The sequence below is a fragment of the Narcine bancroftii genome, chromosome 2 (genome assembly GCF_036971445.1).
Source record: "Narcine bancroftii isolate sNarBan1 chromosome 2, sNarBan1.hap1, whole genome shotgun sequence".
Taxonomy (NCBI): Eukaryota; Metazoa; Chordata; class Chondrichthyes; order Torpediniformes; family Narcinidae; genus Narcine; species Narcine bancroftii.
The window spans coordinates 107,291,759-107,317,232 of NC_091470.1; the positions used below are offsets into that span (position 1 = coordinate 107,291,759).

General features: G+C 40.9%; 1 protein-coding gene across 5 annotated transcripts in view; it reads right to left on the reverse strand.

Annotated features, from left to right (window-relative positions):
- The window catches only part of bin3 (bridging integrator 3), a 172,019-nt gene that overhangs the window by 120,069 nt on the left and 26,476 nt on the right, over window positions 1-25,474 (reverse strand). For 4 of the 5 annotated variants that reach the window (XM_069917924.1, XM_069917922.1, XM_069917925.1 and 1 more), the window contains exons 3-7: window positions 19,677-19,709; window positions 15,059-15,099; window positions 14,359-14,420; window positions 9,701-9,837; window positions 6,020-6,060 (exon numbers count right to left, since the gene is read on the reverse strand). In XM_069917924.1, coding sequence (XP_069774025.1) covers window positions 6,020-6,060; window positions 9,701-9,837; window positions 14,359-14,420; window positions 15,059-15,099; window positions 19,677-19,709 — 314 coding nt within the window. The remainder of the gene's footprint in view (window positions 1-6,019; window positions 6,061-9,700; window positions 9,838-14,358; window positions 14,421-15,058; window positions 15,100-19,676; window positions 19,710-25,474) is intronic. The other variant, XM_069917923.1, reaches the window with a different exon arrangement.

Here is a 25,474-nt window from a genome sequence, read left to right on the forward strand (position 1 = left end):
CACATGGCCTTCCCACAGCCGCATTTTGCCAAAATATGCGGCTTTACAAGCAGGTCAATTGGCCACCTGAAAGTACCTTGTGAAAACTTGGCTGAATGGTGCACCAACAACAACCTCATACTCAATGTCACCATAACGAAGGATGCAATTGTTGACTCTAGAAAGGGGAAACCAGAGGTGTACGATCCAGTGATCATTGGGGGATCAGAGGTGGAGAGGGTGAGCAAATTTAAATTCTGGAAATCACTATCTCACGAGCTTTCCTGGACCCAGTGCACTAATGTCACCATGAAGAAAGCACGTCAGTGCCTCTACTTCCTCAAGAGTTTGCAGAGGTTTGGTGTGACATCAGAAACCCTGGCAAATTTCTACAGATGTGTGGAAAGTGTACTGACCATCTGCATCACAGTCTGGTATGGGGAGAAGCCCTTGAAAATGTAGTGGACAAAGCCCAGGACATCACAGGCAAAACCCTCCCCTTTATTGAGAACATCTCCACACAATGCTGCTGTCGGAGAGCAGCAGCGATCATCAAGGAACCCCCCACATCTCCCGGCACATGCTTTGTTCTCACTGCTGCCATCAGGATAGAGATACAGGTGCCACAAGACTCACACCACCAGGTTCAGGAACAGCTGCTGCCCCTCCACCATCAGACTCCTCAATGACAAACTCAATCAGATACTTATTCAAGGACTCTTACTTTTGCACTTTATTGATATTTTTTCTTTCTGTATTAGTCCGTTTGTTTATATTTCTTTATTTGTTTACATGTGTTTGCTATGTCATTTTTTTTGAGGTGATCCTGCCTCACGTGCAGGAAAAAGAATCTCGGGGTTATATGTGATGCACAATTTATGTTCTCTGACAATAAATCTGAAATCATTCCTCAACTTCTTTTGATGCACCACTGGAATTATCCAAGTAAAACGCGAAAGTCTGAAGACTCCGTGGTTGAAGTAAAAACACAATGCTGAAGAAAAGATTTTAATTGAAAGTATCCTGTTGGGGTATCAATGCGTGATACAGGGACTGCTTGGCTCAAGTTTACGTCAGCTCAGATTATTACACTAACCAGCTTTTCCTCCACCAGAACTTCCTGCTGCTTTGGAAAAGCAGACAATGGATTAAAAGACTCATCCCACACCTGACACTCTCTCTTCTACCACCTCCCGTCCTAAAGAAGATTCACAACTATGAAATCGCACACCACCAGTTTCAAGGACAGTTTCTTTCCAGCTGTTATCAGTCACCTGAGGATACCCTTGCACTAGTGAAATGATATTGCTTTTGCTCTTCACTCTCTCTCTCTGAAATGTGCTTTACTTGCCATGTATAGAATGTCTAGACAAACTGCTTGGAAGGCAAACTCTCTCACTTCGCCTTGGTACACGTGACGGTGAACTCGAAACGTGAACTTGGTATCTTCCTCTGGAGCCCAGCCAACTGAACAACTGGCTTCAATTCCTCTCAAGCTCCTCTGACTACACACAGACATTTCTGACATCCTCCCCAAGACCCTGATCTAGCACTCTTTCATTTCAGAGTTCAACCAATTAGTATTCCATTAACTTGCCTTTGCAGTACTTTTGTTTTCACCTTCACATTCACCCTCTTGCAGTTATATCTTTTCAAGTCAATTCAGCCTTTAGCTCCCTTTATCAAAGAGGATCATTGCCATGCATCATTCAATCTCTTTTGGTCTCCGGTGGACACTTTTCTCCATTCTCGGCAACTTAAAAAAGAGTTCTAATTTTTCCCTGACGTGATGAAAGATCATTGACACGGCACAGTGAGCACAAAGCTGTTCCAGCGCCAGCGATCAGGACCGGGGTTCAAAACTTGCGCTGTCTGTATGGAATTTGTACATTCTCCCTGAGTTTTGTAGGTTTAATTAGGGTGTTCTGGTTTCCTCCCACCCTTCAAATGTACTGAGGGCAGTAGGTCAATAGGGTGACACAGGCTCATGGGCTGAAAGGGCCAGTTACCATACTGTATCTCTACATTTAAATTTTGAAATGCAAAGCATTACCTCACTGATGCTCCCCAACTTCCTGCTTCCAGCATTTTCCAATTATACATGATTTTGTCGACTTTGAAAATTGTACAGATTATAAAATACAAAATTCCGTACATTTTTTTATTTGTCTGTTTTCCCAATGAAAAGGAAAGCTCCACCATGAAGGAAGTGTTTATAGAGCAGCTGACATTTCTTTTAAAAATACATTGAAGCATATTTAATAAATTAATTCAAAATCTGTGAAATCTGCAATTCAACTAACGTCACAACCGCTCCACAGCAGAATACCACTGGCTCTCCACTCAGCTCTGGATCACCTAAAAACAGCAACTCGTACATACAGCTACTCTTCATCAACTACAGCTCAGCCTTCATTATTATTATTCCCTCAATGCTGGTCAACAAACTCCAAACCCTGGGGCAAGGCAGCCCTCCTGCAACTAGATCCTTGACTTATTCATCAGAAGACCACAGTCAGTACGAATTGGTAACCTCTCCTCCTCACTGATGATTAACAGAGGCGCACCTCAAGGATGTGCACTTAGCCCACTGCTGCACTCATTAAACACCCATGACTGTGTAGCCAGGCACAATACACTGCTATCTACAAATTTGCCGATGACACCACAGTTGTCGGCAGAACCACAGACGTCAATGAGGAAGTGTACAGAAGGGAGATCGATCAGCTAGCCGGTGGTCTCACAACAACAACTTTCGCTAAACCAAGGAGATAATTGTGGACTTCAAGAGGAAATCAGGTGTATATGAACTAGTCCTCATCGAAAGACTATCAGTGGAGAGGGTCAAGATTCCTGGGTGTCAACTTCTCCGAGGATCTATCCTGGATCCTCCACGTCGATGCGATCATGAAGAAGGCTCGCATATACTTTGTGAGGAGTTTGTGAAGATTCGCTATGTCACCAATTGAAAACCACAGATATTCAGTGGAGAGTATTCTGGCTGGTTCCATCACAATTCAGTACAGAGATATGGAGGTCCCAATGCTCAGGACAAGAAAAAAAATGCCAGAGGATTGTTAATTCAGCCTGCGACATCAAGGGCCTCTGTTTTCACTTTATCGAGGACATGTCTTAAGGAACCATTCTCTATTCTCAAGGACCCCCAACACCCAGGGCATGCCCGCTTCACACTGCTACCATCAAAAAGGTACAGGAGCCTGAAGATGAGTATCTAGCAGCACAAGGACGGCTTCTTCCCCTCCGCCACCAGATTCCTGAATGAATAATGAACTATAGACACTGCCTTACCCTGAATTCTTTTCTTTTTCTTGCACTACAGGTGCTCCCCGACTTAGGGTCTGACTTATGATTTTTCAAAGTTACGATGGTTTGAATCCGTCCTTTCAATTTCGAATTCCGATCCCGCACTTGCGATATGCAGTGCGCTACTCTCTCGCGAGGCTAACTCAACCACGCTGGCATTCTCTGTAGTGATCACGCGAACGAGTGAAATTGATAACCCTATCACTTTAGCATCCTCACCACCCAACAATTAATTTTAGTTCAATGCTTCATTCATTCTTCCAGCCCAGTGCGTTTTCAGCTGTGTACGTTAACGGTTTTTTTTTCAGTGTGGAATAAAGGTACTCAAAATTGAATTATTAAAAAATGGTAGGTGCGGGAATCTTTTTTGATTTACGAGTTTTTCAACGTACATTGGGTTTGCCGGAATGTGACCCTATCATAAGTTGAGGATTTTTATTTATTTTGTCAGGTTGTTTATATACTGTAAATATTTACACTGTGATGATGTCGGAAAACAACAAATTTCGTGACATGTTCATGATGATAAATTCTGATTCGGAAATGTAAGTGCAGTACAGGCAATTGAGGGCCTTTATTGGTTGGTAATCAGGAGAATGAAAGCCCAGCAGATAACACCAGAATCATCAGTATTCAACTGAACAGACAGAATCATGGTTCAATACCTTATCTGAGAACATGGCTTCCAGTCACAAAACATATTGCACTCAAGGATCTGCCTTGACTACATTCTCAGTTATCCAAGTGGCACTTCCCGACCAGTAAAACGCTGCCATTGCAATGGTCCAACACAGGTAAGAGACTTTATTTTTAACTATTTCATTTGCTTGGCAGGTTGATGAGAGCAGTGTGCTAACCTGAAATTGTTTGTGTGCAAGAAAGCCACAGAGCCAGTGTAATTTTATTAAAGGAGTGAGGTCATGTGGGTACATGCACACACACACACACGTGTCTCTTTCAGTTTCTTTATCCCAATGACATCAGGTCATCATGGATGAAATCTTATTTCATGTTCCCATGGCTGACTTCAGCTTGTGAAGGGCTGTCCTTGTGCTTGCATTTTTAATCAGTGTCCATGAATGAAAGTAGCCTCCAGAGATTGAAATGGTTATCTGAAATTATGAGCCAATTCAAATCACACTTGGACTGGCTCAATGCAAAAAGCAAAGGGATGCAATGAAGAACTACATGCAATTGGCTTCCAAAACAGGTTTCTAATGGGCTCCAGGATATTATTCAACTTTCTATCCCACAAATCCCAAGGTACAGGCTTAAAAAAAAAGTGGCACTCAAGCAAGAGTGGAAATAAGTGATTAATTGCATGGAATGGAAAGTCCCAGGAAGCAAAAACAAAAGAATCATTCAGGTCTTTATACAAAGTTTTGATTTTGTTCCAAAATCAAACGATACTTTTACAAAAATCTTTGCCTCTTTAAAAATTTTTTTTTAAATTTAGACATAAAACACTATAAAAGGCCCTTTCGACCCACCAGCCCGTGCAGCCCAATTACACCAAATTGACCTACAACCCTTAGTACATTTTGAAGGGTGGGAGGCAACTGGAGCACCCAGAGGAAACCCATGTAGACACAGGGAGAACGTACAAACTCCTTACAGACAATGCTGGATTTGAACCCTGGGGCTGTAACAGTTTTGCACTAACCACTACACTAAACGAGTCTGGGTTAAATGCTCAAAATTTAACATAAATTTCAAGAATATGAATTTCCCTCAACTGGTAATCCATAAATTGTTCCTCTTTCAGGATATATTTAATATTATAAACAAAATCATTACTTAGAATCAGACTGGCTAGGGAGTAATGAGACAGAATGGATGGGACACACTATCTAGAATTTAAAGTCACAGCTGACAAAATTTTATTTAAGCAGCTGTGGGGTTGAATAGTTTTTCACTTTGCTATTCAGTAGGAATAGACAGTGATCTGTGACTCAGATTTACTTGGCTTATGACTCTCACTCACTTGGCTGATTCATCTCTGCCAAACTTCCCAACCTAAACCCAATGTCCTTCTGCACTCTCAAAAGTACAACTTTTTATGAGCCAAGAGACCATTATTGTGATGTTCGTCTGAAAGTTTCTTAAACATTTCAAAAGGGGGGGGGGGAAATTACAACAACATTATGTTCAACATTTATAAAACAGTACTTTGGCCACTGCATGTCAGAAGGATCTCAGGGCAGTGGGGTGTAGGAAGTGCTGGAAAGAGTTCCACCTCTGAGAGATTAAATTTACAGACCAGAGATGCAAAGATTGTTCTCCCTGGAATAATTATATTCCAACGTTCTGAAGGTTTAAATAAGGAAAGGAGAAAGGTCCAGGGGGACACAGATTTAAACGATGGGGAAAAGGTCTAGGGAAAATGCAAGACTTTCTTTTAAATAGTCAGTGGTTATGACCTAAAAGGAAATCTTTAAATAGTGGTTTTTAGGAAGAGAAATGGATTGACATGTGGAGGGCAGTGAAAAAGGAACACAACATAGTTAGACTGGATTTCTCTGTGGTCTGAACAGTTTCCATTTCCGATTTAACTTGTGGACTGGTTTAGCTGTGACCAATCACTAATAGGAGAAACTGACAATAATTCTGCTGCAACTATTGAATACATACATCATTCTCTTCTTTCAAACAAATAAGTCATACACAAGCCATTATTCAGACAAGTACTTACAGTTATCAAAGGTTTTGAACTTACTTTTTCAAGGGTTCTATGGTTGTTTTCTGAATCTGATTGACCTGATAAAGAAACATTTTGCATAAATATGCTGAACCATGAAAGGAAGTACCAGTCAGAAATAAAGGCTGCATGCAAAAATGAGGGTGAAAAGGCATGTGGATACTTTCATTGTACTGGAGTGCAAATAATTCTCATAGTATATACATGGGACAAATTTACATTAAAGAATTCTTATCTGATTTTTTTGTTTTCAAAATTAGCCCTCTGATGAGCAGGTTTTCTGCAAGTACAATATTTTTCTCTCTTATGCATAAAACCAAGGTTTTAGTTGTGTAACTTCAAAGGTGAAATATTGAGGGTTCAGAGTTTGTATGTTCCTGTCAGGATTAAAGGCAAGGTTAGCAGGCTTAGGGAACCTCTGTTTTCGAGAGATATTGGGGATCTGTTTGGGAAGAAATGAGCAGTGTATGGCAGGTATAGGCCACATCAAGCAAACGAGGTACTTGAGGAGTATAAAAATACAAGAAAAACCTCCAGAAAGAAATCAAGACGACAAAAAAAGACACAAGGTTGCTTTGGAAGACAATATGAAGGAAAATCCTAAGGGTTTCTACAGGTATATTAAGAGCAAAAGAATAATAATGTCCCCTTGAAGATCAGGGTGGTCGGCTTTGTATGAAGCCAAAAAAGATAGGGGAGATCTTAAATGGGTTTTTTTGTTCCATATTTACTCAGGAAACAGGCACAGAATTATGGGAAGTAAGAAAAACAAGCAGCAAGGTCATGGAACCCATACAGATTAAAGAGGAGAAAGTGCTTGCTGTCTTAAAGCAGAGTGGATAAATGCCCAGGACCTGACAAGATTTTCCTTCGGGCCTTGAGGGAGGCTAGTGTAGAAATTGCAGGGGCTCTGGCAGAAATATTTATAATTTCCTTAGTCATGGGTTGGAGGTAGATCACATTGTTTTGATGTTTAAAAAAGGCTCCAAAAGTACCGTGAATCCGATGTCAATAGTGTATATCTAATCTCATTAGCCGCTTTCAGGTGGAATAGCTGGGAGAATGCGGATCCGGAGCCGGCTGCGGGTGTGTGCGAAGTGACATTCAGGTGGCAGCGCTGAAGGCGCTGTTCTGGCACCTGAAAGGTTCACAGCGGGGAGAGGCGCCGCAGAGCAAACGCAGGCTCCTGTCGACTGTGGCCGTAGTCCCACCCACTTTCAGGTGCCAAGGGGATGCGCTCGGAAGCAGAGAACACACCTAACCAAGGAGAGTTTGGTAAGTACTCTTCTGGTCAGGGTTCTTCCGCTTTCAGGTGACCTCCCAACAGCTGCTTTCAGGTATTTTAGGCAGCTTTACATTGGGGTATTCTGGCCACCTGAAAGCAGCTTTAGAAGGTGTTCTAAGAGATTAAATATACAATTATTTAGATAGCCAGAAAGTGATTAGGGGTAGTCAACATGGCTTTCTGCATGGTAAGTCATGTTTAACCAATCTAATAGTTTTTTTGAGGAGGCTACCAGGAAAATTGATGAAGGAAAGGCTGTGGATGTGGTAAGGCCTTTGACAACGCCCCGCATGGGAGATTAGCCAGGAAGGTTCAGAAGCTAGGTATTCATGGTGAAATAGTGAACTGGATGCAGCAACGACTGGAGAAGCCAGAGAGTAGTGATGGAAGATTGCTTTTCAGACTTGAGGCTCGTGCCTCAGTGATCAGTACTGGGACAATTGTTGTTTGTCATCTATATCTATGATCTGGTTGATAATGTGGTAAAATTGGATCAACAAGTTTGCAGATGACATTAAGATTGGAGACGATGTGGACAGTGAAGAAGGTTTTCAAGCTTGCAGAGGGATTGGAACCAGCTGAAAAAATAGGCTGAAAAATGGCAGATGGAATTTAATGTGAGGTGTTGCATTTTGGAAGGACAAACCAAGAAAGCACGTACATGGTGAATGGTAAGGCACTGAAGAGAGCAGTAGAACAGAGGGACCTGGGAATAGATACATAATTCCCTGAAAGTGGCATCACAGGTGAATAGAGATGTAAAGAGAGCTTTTGGCATATTGGCCTTCATAAATCAAAGAATTGAGTAGAGGAGCTGGGATGTTATGGTAAAGAGGCCAAATTTGGAGTATTGTATACAGCTTTGGTCACTACAGGAAAGATATCAATAAGATAGAAAGAGTGCGGGGAAGATTTCCTGGGATGTTGCCTGGACTTCAGGAATTGAGTTACAAGGAAAATTAAACAGATTAGGGCTTTATTCCCTAGAGTGTAGAAGAATGAGGAGAGATCTGATAAAGGTATTTAAAATGATGAGGGGGATAGACAGGGTAAATGTAGACAGCTTTTTCCACCAAGGGTAAATTAGGTTGAGAGTGAAATGGAAAAGTTTATGGGAAACATCTTCACACAGAGAGTGGTGGAACGAGCTGCCAGATGAAGTGGTGAATGGGGGCTCAGTTTTAACATTAAAGAAGAATTTGGGCAGATACATGGATGGGAGAGGTTTGAAGGGTGCAGGTCAGTGAGAATAGGCAAAAAAAGTGGTTTGGCATACACTAGAAGGGCTGAATGGACCAGTTTCTGTGCTGTAGTGCTCTATGGTTCTAACTCTACTGGATTTTTCTTTGAGATTCCACACTATGGATGCTCAGTGTCTCTGAAAAGACACTCTTGCTTTTCTTCTTCCTGAGCAATGCTCTTGGTGACTCTTACAGCAGACAAAAGTTGAAGTGTATCAAAAAGTGTATCATAATACATTTTTTATGTATTATTACATGACAATAAAAGGAACCTTAGACCTTTTAGGAAGGCTGTTGGCAAACAGACACAAAAGTCCAGTCATCACACCACTGATTACTAATTACAAAAGAGTTTATAATTATGAAAAGGTTATATATTAAAGAAAAATATCAATAAGATTAAATTCACAGGATTTAAGACAGAAGGAATATGCTAATATTAAAAAAAGGCTGTGAACCAGTCTAACGTTCTACCTATGGAATGAGACAACACTCAAGGATACTTGAAAGAGGTTGGTAAAGGAAAAGTGAAATAATATGATTTTGATTACCAACTGTTTGAAGGCAAAGCACCAACATGATTAGCTTCAGCACTGTAGTGGAGTATCATGTCCAGTCATTTGCATTTGCATGGAGAAACTGGTGCACATCTCAAACCACACGCAATTATTTTCAAGATCACAGTGGCTAGCTACTTCTGACGGCTTTAAAATTGTTAAACTCCAGAGCATTTTGTCTGATCTCGGAAGGTAAGCAGGCACAAGATAGGACAGTACTTGGAGGGGAGACCTCCTAGGAACACCAGGTGCTGTAGTTTCTGTGAGCAGTGTTGGACAAAGTGGCAACTCTCTGTCTGCCTTATGGTGGACAACAGTGAAAGAATTTCATGTATGTTACATTCTAAATGTAGTATTATGTGAAAATAATGGAACCTTTACCTTTCTTTGAGAGTCAGGTCTGCGTTTACCATCAATATTCAACTGTGAAAACTCATTAATCAGATTGATCATCCAAATTTGGATTTTCTAAATTGCTCAAGTAGGATTAACAACTTCTGATTGCAATTCAACACCATCACATTTGGGTTAACAATCTATACTCTCTTAATGGTGCAGTTTTCCCTACTTTTCCATTTAAAATAATGCCCTACCTGCTTAAAAAAAAAGTACAAACCTTCTCCTGATTAAAGGCATCCATTCTGCGCATTGCAGTGTCCAGAGCAGTCACTGACTCCATGAACTTTTGATCTTGATCACACAAAGGATTGGTCAATAGATCTGATGAAATTTTCACTGCGGATTTTGACATTGCTGCAGAGAAAAATGTTACAGTCCTTGTTTATAAAAAAAAACTTAATTGGCACTAATACAAAAAGTAAAGGCTTCAGAAGTGCCATCCACCTTACATGATAATTTTCTTGAGATGGGAAATTAAACAATGTTGTCGATATTCCTCTATATTATTAAGAACTTTTTAATGCCTCAATTGTGAAATATTGTGAGCTGTGAACTATTCGTAAGACATTGGAGCAGAAATATGCTATTCAGCCCATTGAGTCTGCCCCGCCATTGAACCATGACCAGATCCATTTTCCCACTCAGCCCCACTGTTTGGCCTTCTCCTCATAACCTTTGATGCTCTGGCTAATCAAGAGCCTATTAATCTCTGCCTTAAAAATACTCAATGACTTGGCCTCCAAACCACCTGTAGCAATAAATTCCTCAGATTCACCATCCTCTGGCTAAATAAATTCACCACCTTCCTATTCTAAGCAGACACCCTTCAATCCTAAAATTAGCCCTCTTGTCCAAGACTCTCCCACCATGAGAAACATCCTTTCCGTCCACCTTTCTGACTACTCTGCCCACCCTTTCAACATTCGAAATGTTTCAGTGAGATCCCCCTCATTCTCCTAAATTGCAATGAATACAGATCAAGAATTGTCAAACACTCCTCATATCATATCATCCTTGTGAACCTCCTCCGAACTCCCTCCAACGTCAGCACATCCTTTCTTAAATGAGGAGCCCACAACTGATCACAATACTCCGTGCCTCATGTTGACATCCTTTTTCATGTAGTGTAGACTACCCATTCCCAAGCTTTAGCTACATTTTTTAACTATTAAGATGTCTTTATCCAGGAGAGTAAGATACCATCAATGTGTATGGTTTACTTGGGAGTGATTTACATTCCAATAGGTTGCATATTTTAAAATGGTAACACGGGCTTAAGCTGAATATTGATGTTCCAATCCTTTGTAACTTGTGTTGTTCTAACATTGGCATCTGCCTACATCCTCCATTCTAATATTAAAAAGAGACAAGAAGAAATGATTGAAACTCTTGGAGAGACAAGAAATGACAAGACATTATTATTGTCATTGGGAAGGAATGGGGGAGTGAAGAGGACAATCTCAATGCACAAGCATCAGGTGACTGAAGTGGAACAGTTCAGGCCTTTTTATATTACTGTCATTAGCAGAATGGAGAAAAATGGAGTGTATTTAAATAAAAAAAATTTTTAACTAAATTTGGAAGCGGTATTTCCTATTTTGTTGTTCACTCAGTGAAGTAATAACTACTCGAAGCCAGGCCAAATATTCAATCTTGTTTGAACACTGACAGCACCAAAAGCCAGGATAAAATGTCATATCCCTTCACAGCCTGTAGTGCTTAAAGGTTTATCTAGGTCAGCACAGTTTATACCTTTTTAATCTTTTGTTTCCTTCATGTTCCTGCACTCACAGAAAAGAATCTCAACACGTCTCTGGAGGGGCCATGTCCCTTTCACGCTGGGCTAATTGGCACGCAGGCATCAAATGACACCGGGGTGATACAATCTACCAAGATAGTCTGTCCCCGGCGTGATTTGATGCCTGCATGCCGATTCTGGAGCATTCATTCTAGACCCTTAACTGGTAGATTGGCCGTTAATTGCTAGGACAAAGTGCCGGTGTGAAAGGGGCTCCTGATTGACTTTGTTGTTGAGCAGTCCATTTGTGGAGGGGTAGCAGCTGTTCCTAAACCTGGTGATGCGAGTCTTGGGGCACCTTTCCTGTTGGCAGCAGTGAGAACAGAGTGTGTTGTTGGGTGATGTGGGTTCTTGATGATTCCTGCTGCTCTCTGACTGTAGCGTTCCCTGTAGATGTTCTTGATGGTGGGAATGATTTTGCCTGTGATGTCCTGGGCTGTGTCTACTACCTTTAGCAGTGCTTTACATTCAGGGGTACTGGTGTCCCCATACCAGACCGTGATGCAGCTGGTCAGCACACTTACCATCACACATCTGTAGAAATTTGCCAAAACTCCTGAGGAAGTAGAGGCGCTGATGTGCTTTCTTCACAATGCCTTCAGTGTGTTTGGTGCAGGAAAGATCCTCCAAGATGGTGACTGACACCACAAAAAGACTGCTTTATTAAAATTACATTTTATTTTCTGTACTATCGGAATATTTATTATCTATATTTTATATTTATTAAATCCTTCCATGCTGGCGTACTTTTACGCAGCTACTCGCATCCTTTATTTGGCCATAGCCCCTTTGGTACACTGCTCAAAGTTTATGGGCCCTCTTCCCAGTGAAACAGACGTCTAGTTGGTTTCTTCCACACTTTCTTCCTACTGACTACGTAAAAAAACATTAAAATGTTTAGATTTCAGCCCATGGACGTCCCTTAAATGTGCTGTGGCTCCCATTGAGAATGGCTGTCTTAATGTATACTTTCGGACTTTCTTTTTACAAAAATACCTGATTGGCTGCAAAAAGTAAGTTTCAACGCATACGTTCATTGTACTTGAGTGTATGACAAAAATCTCATTACCATTGTCGCCTCAGGTGGATGGACGTAAAGATCCAAAGACACTCTCGTGAAGAGGAGCAATAGTCATCTGGCCAACATTTCTTGTTCAACTATTGCCCTCTCACAGCTATTTGTGAGAATTTGGTGTGCATAAACTGTTTCCCCACACTGCAAATCCTTAAAAAAAACTTCAATGGCTATTTCCTGGGGTCTTGAAAGGCGGATTTAAAAAGTATATATTAATTGTACGAAATTTAGTGGATACAAAATGAAAGCTTAAAAAACAAAATTTAAATTTAGGCAGTACAATACAAAATGCTTTTACTAAAAGACTTTTACTAAAACGATCCTTTTCTCTGAAGGCAGCTACACAATTCCACATTGCACTGAAGACGAGCAATACATTAGAGGGGTTTTATTTCAGCATTCAGCTTTTTAAACAAAAAAAATCTCAGCATTCAGCCGGAGTTGGAGAATGTCAATTATCATTTTAGTGTGAGTCATGTAACATTCACTTTTTCTTTGTCAGTGACCATTTAGCTACATTACATAACATACATCTAAATCTCTCATGTTATTTTTAAAGTATAATAGGTGGAAGAGCTTGTGCAAGCAAAAGTACATCTTGAGGTTCTAATGCATTGCAATTGTTGTTCAGTTCCAATATGTAATCATATACTCATGTTGCATTGTCATTGTGGAGAGTTCAAGGCTCAGTATTCACAACACAAATTGATTTAACTCTTTCAGACATGCTCAGTTTCCCTGACAGATCATTACTATTAATTTAGTTTTAGTTGCCACGTTAAGTCTTTATTAGGTCCTCGTAAGCTTATACCACCCTCCTAGAAGATTGTTAGCCAATGAAATGGGATGCACATTGTCCATATTTTCTATCATAAGGTGGTTTCCTCCCCCCCCCATGAGTATATTTTACAGGAAATATTCCTCCTTCAGTAAGAAGCAGAGTTGTCTCAGTGAATCAGGAGTGATGCATCAAGTTATCAGACATGAAGGTCTCTGAGAGTAAGCCTAATGCTGGCTCAACCATATTTGTTGAGACTTGGCAATTCTAGAGCTGAGCACAAGATCCAGGCTGACTGTTTAAAAAATAATGGTACAGGAGATCCTAGAAAAAGTGATCCTTGCATTTTTTTTTCAATGTTCTGACTAAGATTTGTCCTTTGACTGATACCGGAAGCAAGTTATCTGGATGTTTATTTTATTGCTGAGGGTAGAAGCTGGCTCTACTCTGATTTGATGCTCCACTTTCCACAAGAATGACTGCACTTTAAAAGTTCTTCTCGGGCTGAATGCAGAAGCCAGTGATACAATTGAAATGTCACTTCCTTTTGTCAGGTCCAAGGTGAATAAAAATTAGTTTTAATGCTGCGAGTTGTCCTGAATGTCTGACACGTGCCCTGTCGCAGGGACCAACTATGTGAATGGTTTATTTGCATCGGCTCAGCTGGAGAAATCAATGCTCTGAATTATAGCAGCAAAGATCTATCTTAAATATCCAGAGAATTTGAGACTGGGTGTAGCTTCAAGAAGTTGATACAGATTCACTCCAAAGTACGAAATGTTGAGTAGAGAATCTTTATTCCTGTTACCTAACTTTCCATGCAATACTTTGACTTATTGCAGTTTGTTTATATTTCTTTATTCATTTACATGTTTACGCATCTTCTTGATTACAGGTTTTCCTTGCACTACCACAATAAGTGGTTATTCCTTTCGTTCGCAGAAAAAGGTTGTATGTGTTGTCATGTATATACTTTAACAACAAATTTGAACTTTGACCTGCATTCATCCTGAATCCCAATGTACTCTATTGATAAGGATGTAAATTGTGTCCCTGAGCACTGAAATAGATTCTAATACAATGCATCCATGTCTCTAATCCTTCCATCCTTTTATACCCAATACTCCTGTATCAAGCTTTTTCTCCGGTTATTCATATAAATTCCTTGTCTCCAGGTAGTTGCCCATGCCGCCTCATTCTGCTCAATGTAGCACGTGTACCTACCCACATCTGCTTCGGTACTCTTTTTCATATCTTTGTGAAGCTTCTTGATCTGATCTTCCAGCCTAAGTGCAGAAGCAAAATAAATTTCAGAAGCTCATTAAAGTTTCCCATTACAAATTTGCTGCAAATAATTTAAATTTTCTCTTTGAATTAAATATTTCATCCTGATCATAATAAATTTGATGCTTTCCTGCATTCATTGATCCCCATCATAACAGGAACTTCTGAACATCGCATCTTCTATGGCTCTAGAAGAAAGCCACACAGAAAGGAAAATGCTGCTCCAAAAGGCACATGTTCAACAACCTGGTTAGATGTAGATTTTGCACCATAACTTCCTTTGTGGCCTTGGCTGCCACATCAAAGCCCAACAGATGAGGTCCTATGGCGGCAATAATAACATTTAACAAACCAGTTTGCTGGCACCGAACTGACTGGCATGCATCTGAAAAGGTTGCCTATCAGTTTCCAGAATGGCCAAAGTGTCTTTGCCAGCACCATCTGCCAGCAATAAGAGTCACAGAGATAAACTCGTTTGGAGCTAGGCGACAAACCAAACCATGGCACACATTCTGGGCAAGTGCCCATCAACTAAATTAAGTGAAACAACAACGAGAAATGCAACAACCAACCACAGTTATTTGACAAAAAGTAAAAATTGTATTTTATCAATGTATGCTGTTTTAAAAATTATACTTACTGCTGGAGCTTGCCATATTCTCGTTCAAAATCTCTCTCTACCTGGAAATTTGAACAATTGTCGATTAGAATAGATGCAAGAAACTCAATTACAAGGTTGGAATGCAACAAAATGTCCACAAAATTAACATTTCAAAACTGGATGGAAATCAATGCAACTCTAAATTATAAGATGAGCAGGCCTGATCATTTCACCACCGACTTGGTTCTTGGATTAAGGGAGTAGGACATTTGGCCCATTAGTCCACAGCAGCTCCTTCTGAGAGCAATCCAGTTAGTGCCACTCCAACTCTTTTTTTTCCTTCAAGTATTTCTCAAATTCCCTTTTGAAAGATTCTGCTGAATGTATTCCCACCAGCTTAACAGACAGTGAGTACTCAATCCTGACTATTTTGTACTGAGATCCAAAAAAAACTTTGAATTGTTGCATTCCATTGCAGAGTATTCAAATTCAAAATTGCACAGTTGACTGACAACTATTCTTCAGCTCTGTCAGAATATAACACACACTACTTTGAGGTTACAGGATACTTCAGTTCAAGTGGAAAGGAAGAATGTCAAGATCATATCTATCCTGTGAGAATGTACTTTCAATCAGCTTTTCTCCCCATCCATCTTTTCCACCCAAACCAGGGATCAACACAGCAGTGAGAACCACAAAATGATTTCTCCGTCGCCATTGTTCTCCTCAGATGATGCCAGCTTTCACCAATGCTTCAATGTTTTACCTTACTGCCACCACGGAAAACAAGTCCATCAACAGTGTCTTTTAGAATTTTGTATTATGCGTTTTCCAGACCCTCCAACTTGGGGAGACTAATCCAAATAGGGTGAGCATTTTATAAAACAATATATTGAGAACTATAAAGGTCGAAGTTGACATTGCAGATTGCTGTATTGTTTCAGGTTGATATAGAAGAGCAAACTGAACCACTCTGAAAATTTAAAGTGGTGTTTAAGCAGTTAGCATGACGCTATTACAGCGCCAGTGACCTGGGGTTTGAATCCGGCACTAACATAACAATTTACAGCACGGAAACAGGCCATTAGGCCCTTCTAGTCCGCACCGAACCAAACACCCCTCTCTAGTCCCACCTCCCTGCACAATGCCCATAACCCTCCATCTTCTTCTCATCCATATACCTGTCCAACCTTTTCTTAAATAATACAATTGACTCCGCCGCCACTATTTCTCCCGGAAGATCATTCCACACGGCTACCACTCTCTGAGAAAAGAAGTTCCCCCTCATGTTACCTCTAAACCTCTGCCCCTTAATTCTTAACTCATGTCCTCTTGTTTTAATCTTTCCTCCTCTTAACGGAAATAGTCTATCCACATCCACTCTGTCTATCCCTTTCATAATCTTAAATACTTCTATCAAATCCCCTCTCAACCTTCTACGCTCCAAAGAATAAAGACCTAATCTGTCCAATCTCTCCCTATACTCTAGATGCTTAAACCCAGGTAACATTCTAGTAAACCTTCCCTGCACTCTCTCCACTCTGTTTATATCCTTCCTATAATTAGGCGACCAGAACTGCACACAGAACTCCAAATTAGGCCGCACCAACGTCTTATACAGTCTCAACATCACCTCCCAACTCCTATATTCCATGCAATGATTGATAAAGGCCAGCATACTAAAAGCCTTCTTCACCACCCTATTCACGTGAGTTTCTACCTTCAGGGAACGATGTACCGTTACTCCTAAATCTTTCTGCTCTTCTGTATTCATCAATGCTCTCCCATTTACCATGCATGTCCTGTTCTGATTCTTCTTACCAAAATAAAGCACCTCACACTTATCAGCATTAAATTCCATCTGCCATTTTTCAGCCCACTTTTCTAAGCAGCTCAAATCCCTCTGCAATACTTGAAAACCTTCTTCATTATCCACTATTCCACCTATCTTAGTATCGTCTGCATATTTACTAATCCAATTTACCACCCCATCATCTAGATCATTAATGTATATAACGAACAACAATCGGCCCAATACAGATCCTTGAGGCACACCACTGGTCACCGGCCTCCAACCTGACAGACAATTATCCACTACCACTCTCTGGCCTCTCCCTTTCAGCCAATGTTCAATCCATTTGACTATCTCAAAATTTATACCTAAAGACTGCACCTTCTTAACTAACCATCCATGTGGTACCTTATCGAAGGCCTTACTGAACTCCATATAGACAACATCCACTATGCTACCCTCATCCACATTCCTAGTCATCTCTTCAAAAAATTCAATCAGATTGGTCAAACATGACCTTCCTCCCACAAATCCATGTTGAGTGCTCCTGATCAGACCCTGTCTATCCAGATGTTTATAAGTACTATCTCTAAGAATTTTCTCCATTAATTTACCTACCACAGACGTCAAACTTACAGGCCGATAGTTGCCAGGCTTCCTCCTTGAACCCTTTTCAAATAACGGAACCACATGCGCAATGCGCCAATCCTCCGGCACTATCCCCATATCCAATGACATTTGGAAATTTACCGCCAGAGCCTCTGCTATTTCCTCCTTCACTTCTCTCAATGTCCTGGGGAAGATCCTGTCTGGTCCCGGAGACTTATCCACCTTTATATTCTTCAAAAGCCCTAAAACTACATCTTTTGTAATCTCTATATTCCCCATATTTACCCAATTTGCTTTTTTTATCTCACATCTCCCAATATCCTTCTCCTTAGTGAATACCGAAGAAAAGAAACTGTTCAATATCTCCCCATTTCTCTAGGCTCCACACACAGTTTTCCGCTCTGATTTTCTAAGGGACCAATTTTGTCTCTAGCTTTCCTTTTACCATTAACATATTTGTAGAACTCTTTTGGATTAGTTTTCACCCTGCTTGCCATAGTTTCCTCGTACCTTCTTTTAGCTTTCCTAATTCCTCTCTTAAGATTCCTCTTACATTCAATGTATCTTTCAAACATCCCCTTAACTCCATGCTTCTTATATCTCATGTATGCCTCCCTTTTTCTTCGAACCAAGTTTCCAATATTCCTTGAAAACCACGGCTCTCTCAAACCTTTTGCCCCTCCTTTTAACCTAACAGGAGCATAAAGCTTTTGCACTCTCAAAATCTGATCTTTAAAAGATTTCCATCTCTCTACTACATCCTGCCCATAAAACAAATTGTCCCAATGCACACCCTGCAAGTCCTTTCGCACCTCCTCAAATCTAGTTTTTCCCCAATCAAAAACCTCAATCCTTGGCCCTGATTTCTCTCTTTCCATAATGACATTGAAGCTGATGGCATTATGATCACTGGACCCGAAGTGCTCGCCAACACTAACCTCCGTCACTTGACCCATCCCATTTGCCAACAGTAGATCTAACACTGCTCCTTCTCTGGTTGGCACCTCTACATATTGTTGTAAAAAACTATCTTGCACACATTTCACAAACTCTAACCCATCCAGTCCTTTCACAGAATGTGTTTCCCAATCTATAAGTGGAAAATTAAGATCTCCCATAATTACAACCCTGTGCTTATCACAAATATCTACTATCTCCCTACAGATTTGCTCCTCTAGGTCTCAGTCCCCTCCGGGTGGTCTGTAAAGAGATTGTACATTCTCCCCGTGTCTGCGTGGGTTTTCCCCGGGTACTCTGATTTCCTCCCACTCTTCAAAACATTCGGGGGGAGAGGGGGAATTGTAGGTTAATTTGGGTGTAATAATTGGGTGTCACAGATTTAAATGGGTGCAATTGGCTTCTTCCATGCAGTAAATAAACTTTTTTAAATGCAATACATTAGACAATATTTATCCCTCATGTAACATCTCTGAAACAGATTACCTCACTTTTACCTTGCTGTTGGTGGGACCTTACTGTTTACAAACTGGCTCACTCATTTCCTCCAAAGGTGGTATTTCAAAAATACTTGATCACCAGTCAAGTGAATGAGAACATCTTGACAGACTTAAAGTTAATACATTAATCTTTTGTCAAAAAATATAATCCCATGGTACTATATGTTTATTTTAATTACCTTTTCCGTGTACACCGCTCACTTTTACATCCCATCGAATAAATTTTAAATTTAGATATACAATATGGTAACAGGCCATTTTGGCCCACGAGTCCATGCCGCCCCATTAACCTACACTCCCTGTACATTTTAAACAGTGGGAGGAAACCAGAGCCCCCAGGGAAAACCTACGCAGACACAGGGAGATCATACAAACTCCTTACAGGTGTCGCAAAATTCAAACCCCAATTCGGACCCGATCGCTGGTGCTGTAAAGGCGTTGTGCTAACCGCTAAGCCAACCGTGCTGCCCCAGAGCTCAATGAAAACTCTATTTACTTTGATTAAGCACAATTCAACCTTCTAGACTGAACAATTTCAGATCACAACCATGTCTTCATTTTTTTGTACTTCTGCAGCAGATAAAATGATCTATGGTGGGTCAATAGGTGAAAAAGGTGAGGAGAAGCACCTAGGACACAGATCAGCTCACTACCTCACCACCATTCTCAAACAATCAATGCTGTGTGGTCATAAAATGTATTTGCTTAGGTTGTCTTCCAAAAACAGTCAAATCCACGTCTTTGGCAGATAACAGTTCTGTTGTTGGTCATGTTTCTCTCTTCACAGGTGAAGTCCCACCTGTTGAGGAATACTCAGGAGGTCAGATAGCATCTGTGAAGAGAGAAACATTCATTGCTTTCAATTACACATTAGCCACAATGCATTCCTTTTTAAATAGGAGATTGTAAGCAAATCAAAATCAGTAAATAATCACAGTGAAAATAATCCACAAAATGGAAATTGAACTCTAATTTTGACTTTCAAAGGTAAAATAAAAGCATCATTACTCTTTGTTGTACTAACATGGAATTGCAAAATACTTTTTTGATATTTTCACTTTTTTATACTGCAGAGAAAGAATTGTTCGCTCCTTAACCCTCTGAACTATAAAGGCATTCTGAACCTACTCTAGAGACTCGTATTGTTGTAGATTTGGTTCAATCAGACCATCTGAAAATAGAAATACTCACTAATATAGTACTGCTGTTGTAACATGTATCTGTAATTTCAATTTGATCCCATTCTCTACATTATCACGAATGTTAGTCGGCCTATAGGCAAGTCCAACTAATGTTTTCTGCTCCCCCCACCACCTTGGTATTTTGTGATCCACCCAGTGACTTCATATCAGCAAATGATATGTATTCTTGAGGTTAGAAGTGATGATCGCAATGAACACCAAGGAAAGTTAGTTAGACTTTCTTGCTGGAGATGGTCATTACCCAGCACCCATGTGACACTCAATATTAATTGTCATTTTTTAGGTTATTGATTGGTAGTTGAAGATGGCGCAACTCATACAACCTAAGGAATTCCAGTAGTGAACACATGGGATTGTGTGACCAGGCACAATTCCAAAGCTATCTACAAGTTTGCCAATGACACCACAGTTGTCGGCAGAATGACAAACAGTAATGAGGAAGCGTACAGGAGGGAGATAGATCAGCTCTTTGAGTGGTGACACATCAACAACCTCGCATTCAATGGTAGCAAAACCAAGGAGATGATTGTGGATTTCAGGAAGAAGTCAGGGGAACACGACCCGGTCTTCATCGAGGGCTCAGTAGCGGAAAGGGTCAAGAACTTCAAATTCCTGGGTGTCAACATCTCCGAGGATCTGTCCTGGAGCCTCCACATTGATGTAATCATGAAGAAGACTCGTCAGCGGCTAATCTTTGTCTGAGGAAATTCAGTACGTCACCGAAGACTCTCAAAAGCTTCTACAGGTGTATCGTGGAGAGCATTCTGGCTGGTTGCATCACTGTCCAGTATGGAAGTGCCAAATCTCAGGACAACAAAAACTCAGCCTGCCACATCACAGGTACCAGACTACATGAGGCGGTGTCTTAAAAGGCAGCCTCTATCCTCAAAGACCCCCACCACCCAGGCCATGCCCTCTTCACTCTGCTACCATCAGGAAAAAAATACAGGAGCCTAAAGGCGAGCACCCAGCGGCACAAGGAAAATTTCTTCCCCTCCACCGTCAGATTCCTGAATGAACAATAAACCAAAGACACTGCCTTATTTTTCGTACAGTACTATTTTTATTTTTGATATTATTGTTGTATGATGGTTTATAATATGAATGTTTGCACGTTAATGCTACCGCAAAACACCAAATTTCGTGACTTGTTCATGACAGTGATGGGCATGAGGAATCAGAGGGGAAAATGATTAGCAGAAGAACTAAAGGAGTGACCTCAGAAGCAGAGGCCAGATGACCAGGGAGACCACGGTGGCTACTCGAGTGGGTTCTGGCCCAGTTACTGCCTCAGAGGATTATGTATTGTCAGGGCGATCTATATATCCCACTTGGTATTTCAATTATCATGTTGTCCATATTGTCAGAAGTAATTATATTTGTGGCATTTGTAAATGTTGCAGTGAATAGAATTGGTGATTATTGCTAGTGCCATGCAAATCACTGTGAATGGGCACGGAGGATGCTCTTACTGAGATGAAGACCAGAGGCATGGAGTGACTTTTTCTGGATTCCCAGATTCCCAAACGCCCACCAATAACCCAGGGGTTCCTGGAATGGCAGGAAACCACTGTTAAAGAATCCAATTTTCCCATTAGGTTAAGATGCTAGAAACCCAGTTGGACGATGTCAAGACTAATTGTTACTTTGCTTTTATCATTTTGATGCAAAGCTCACCAGCTGACAAACATGCAGACCTCATATACAGTTGATGTCCAAAAATCCAGATCACCCGAGAATCCAGATTCTCAAACTTTTTAAATTTAACGGGCTTTTGTGTGCATACACATGCAAGTGCCACAGCTGCCCAGTAGCCACAAGCAACCACGCTTAATACAGGTAATCTTACCACAAATAAATTCATTTGTATACTATTATTTTCTTTTAAGTACAATTTCAAGCTTTTTATGTAGTGTAAAAGTTTTACATTTACATTTTTTTTCAAGTGCTCACGTTATTTTTCTTTAAAACTGCTAGTTTTAATAAATGAAGCGTGCTGTATTTGCTAATGAATAAACTATCAAAATTTACCTGTTCATCTCTTCTTTATTTCTCCTTAAATTTAAATTTTAACATTACCGCTCCAGAATCTGGAAAATACACACCAACCCAATTTCTACAACAGTTGGGATTTTAGGACTTCTACTGTATATGCACTTATGTCAACATTTCTGGGCCCAAATAAATTCTGTCAATGTAATCGGCTGTCAACATTATTTGTTCTGTTGATTGAAACTCGGTACACATCAAAATTTGACTCTCGAGTGGGGAAGCTGGTATTCTGGCAGGCATGCCCAGTCAAAGTTAAGATGCATCAACCTGAGGTAATAAGAGTTTTTTCAAAGAACTCCAACACTTGTGTATTTATCAGATTACATACATCAAAATGGACAAGTTCAAATTGCAAAGGCAAATACAAAGAAAAATTGGGATTTACATGGTCAACTAAAAGGACATTAATGCAAACATGGTCAAAATAAATGGGTAAAACTGTGGCTGAAGACTTGACCACATTGTTTATAGTTCATGTGCTTTGGTTCTTTGTCACACTAATCATATCTCTCCTCTGAAAGATCACCTCTGAAAGAGAAAGAACTATTTTCTTCAATAAAAGGTTTGTAAAAGGAACAGACTAACACTTTGGAATTATGTTACAATTCATGAGATGCAACGCAAATGAAGATAGTGCAACCCAATCAACTGTTAAGTAGGTGATTCTGCCTCGCCTGCAGGAAAAAAAGAATGTCAGGGTTGCAGATGATGTATGTTCTCTGATGTATGTTCTCAGAGATCATGGATGTTCTCTGACAATAAATCTGAAGTTTGAGTTTGAAATGAGATTTGCTAAGGTGCATAAATCACATTTCCTCATTTGTTTTTTTATTAAAACCTTTGAATCTTGGTTGGGCTGCGGAAAAAAAAACATCAGAGTTCAATTTTAACTTGTGTACATAATTGGAAGGAATTACAAACTAAATTTCCAACAACAAACACCACCGTGCTTTAATAACTCCCTCCAGTGAAACAATGCAAACACAGCTTTATTGTGGCCCATTCAGCCCCAGTGCTGGCATTAAAAGGAATAATTTTCATTCCATCCTCGATGATTCAGATGACACTATTTGACCTGACCAACACTCAGATCGATGAATCATTCACAGTGTTATGGATTGGCCATTCACAGTGATTTGCATGGCACTAGCAATAATCACCAATTCTATTCACTGCGACATTTACAAATGCCACAAATATAATTACTTCTGACAATATGGACAACATGATAATTGAAATACCAAGTGGGATATATAGATAGCCCTGACAATACATAATTACAGTGATAGCTCAAGATATTATTGTAAAATCAAGAAGAGTTTTTTATGGGGTAGAAAGGGAGAAATTGTTTCTAATGGCAGAAGAGATGGTATTCAGATAATACAGATTTAAGGCAATTGGCAAAACAGAGAGGATAAAATGACAATGTGTCTCTTCCCCATCCCCTCCACCCAACACCCACCCACAATGAGGTGCATTGATCTGGAATACGAGTAGCATAAACCAGGGTCAGATCAACGTAGTAGTGAAAGTATCATATACTACGGGCACCAGATTTTCAAGGGCCTCCTCATTTATGTATTATGAATGATGTCTGTGTTAATAATCCCAATTAAAGGTGATAATTGGCTCAAATCGCTAACCTTAAGGGGGGGGGCACCACTGTCCTCTCCTTGCCCTGAACGCTTCCCTGTCTGTCCGACCCGCCTCCCTTCCCCACCCCCATCTAACTCCCAACATGGTAGCAGGGGTGCAGTGCTGCTAGAGTTCACCGGAGTGCTGTTCCGGCATCAGATCAGGCCACCTCGGGGTCACCCCGCAGCTCGCAGTGACAGCTCAATGTGGGAGTAATGACCGTCTTCGTTACCCATAATCCCCCTCGCAGTTGGAACCGCTCCGCCACATCCATGAAACGCAGAGCGGCTCCAGCTGCGAGGGAGATTATGGGTAAAAAAAACAGCCATTGATCCGGCATTGAGCCAGCCACCACTAATTTAGTTCTGTTTAATAAAATGTGTAAGTAAGTTTTAAGGGGGGGGGGGGCAGCACAATTTCAGTGCTTGCCATAGGCACTATCTTCCCTAGATACATCACTGGTAATATATAGTGATCTGAGAAAGATAGCATCATTTTGTTAAGAATAATTAAGACTATTTCAAACTTACCAAAATGGACATGCAGGGTCAGCATCAGAAATTTTCTCGGGGTGGAGGGGGCTGCAGTCACATTTCCCCACATTGCTGTCACACTTCCCTCTCACCGCGCATACACCAGGCGGCACTATTTAGGGCCTCTTTAAAATAAATGCTGCAGGCCCCACAATACTTTAAACCGGCACTAGCATAAACAGATTCAATTACAAAATCTTGAAAGAAATACGACATACATTGATGCATGAAAATCTTGCAAAGTAATAAGGAGAAGTTTGTTGAACTATTTTAAAATTCATTCCAAAGAGGTGATGGGTTATATACTACTTTCTATCCTTTCGTGTGCTCTGGAGAAGTTACCAATATTTACTTGGAAGCCCTAAATGAGTACAGGTGTATCAGATGTCAGTTACACTCAAATCGGTTTCACTGAAGACAACCTAGCAATTGTGCAGAATAAGTACAATTAACAGCTGATAATCTAGAACACCTGCACCACCAGTAATCAGAGATGAATTACTGCAGGGTTATCATCTCTCACAACGACTGCAAAAAGCAACCTTTCAGGACTGATACATAGTCAATCACATAGGATCAGGCACTTAGCACTCACTGTTGAAATCTCCAACTGCTTGTTGGATGAAGCACAAAAATCACAGAAAGGTACAAAAAGGGGCTCAGCGGCTGAAGGACCCACACAGGTTAAGAGTGGTTGGTGACGTGTGGTGGAAGAACTCGCAAAGGCTTCCAACTGCTGGTATCTTGTGGTCGACAGACCCACACAGATTGCAGGCTGATGGGAACCAGGTATCGGAACTTGGATTTGAGAAGGTGCTGAGGGGCAAGAAGGGTTCCTGAAGGGCCTCAGGCGCTGAAGGCTTTCTCATCATGTCAAAGGTTTAGACCAGGACCTCGGCTGACAATGGTTTCAATAGGAGTCTGTACACCTGCAGAGGCTGTAGGAGCTCTGGAGGCAAATCCACGGACCCTTGGTGTCTCCGAAGGGACCCTCGGTGTCTCCGAAGGGACCCTCGGTGTCTCCGAAGGGACCCGCGGTGTCTCCGAAGGGACCCGCGGTGTCTCCGAAGGGACCCGCGGTGTCTCCGAAGGGACCCGCGGTGTCTCCGAAGGGACCCGCGGTGTCTCCGAAGGGACCCGCGGTGTCTCCGAAGGGACCCGCGGTGTCTCCGAAG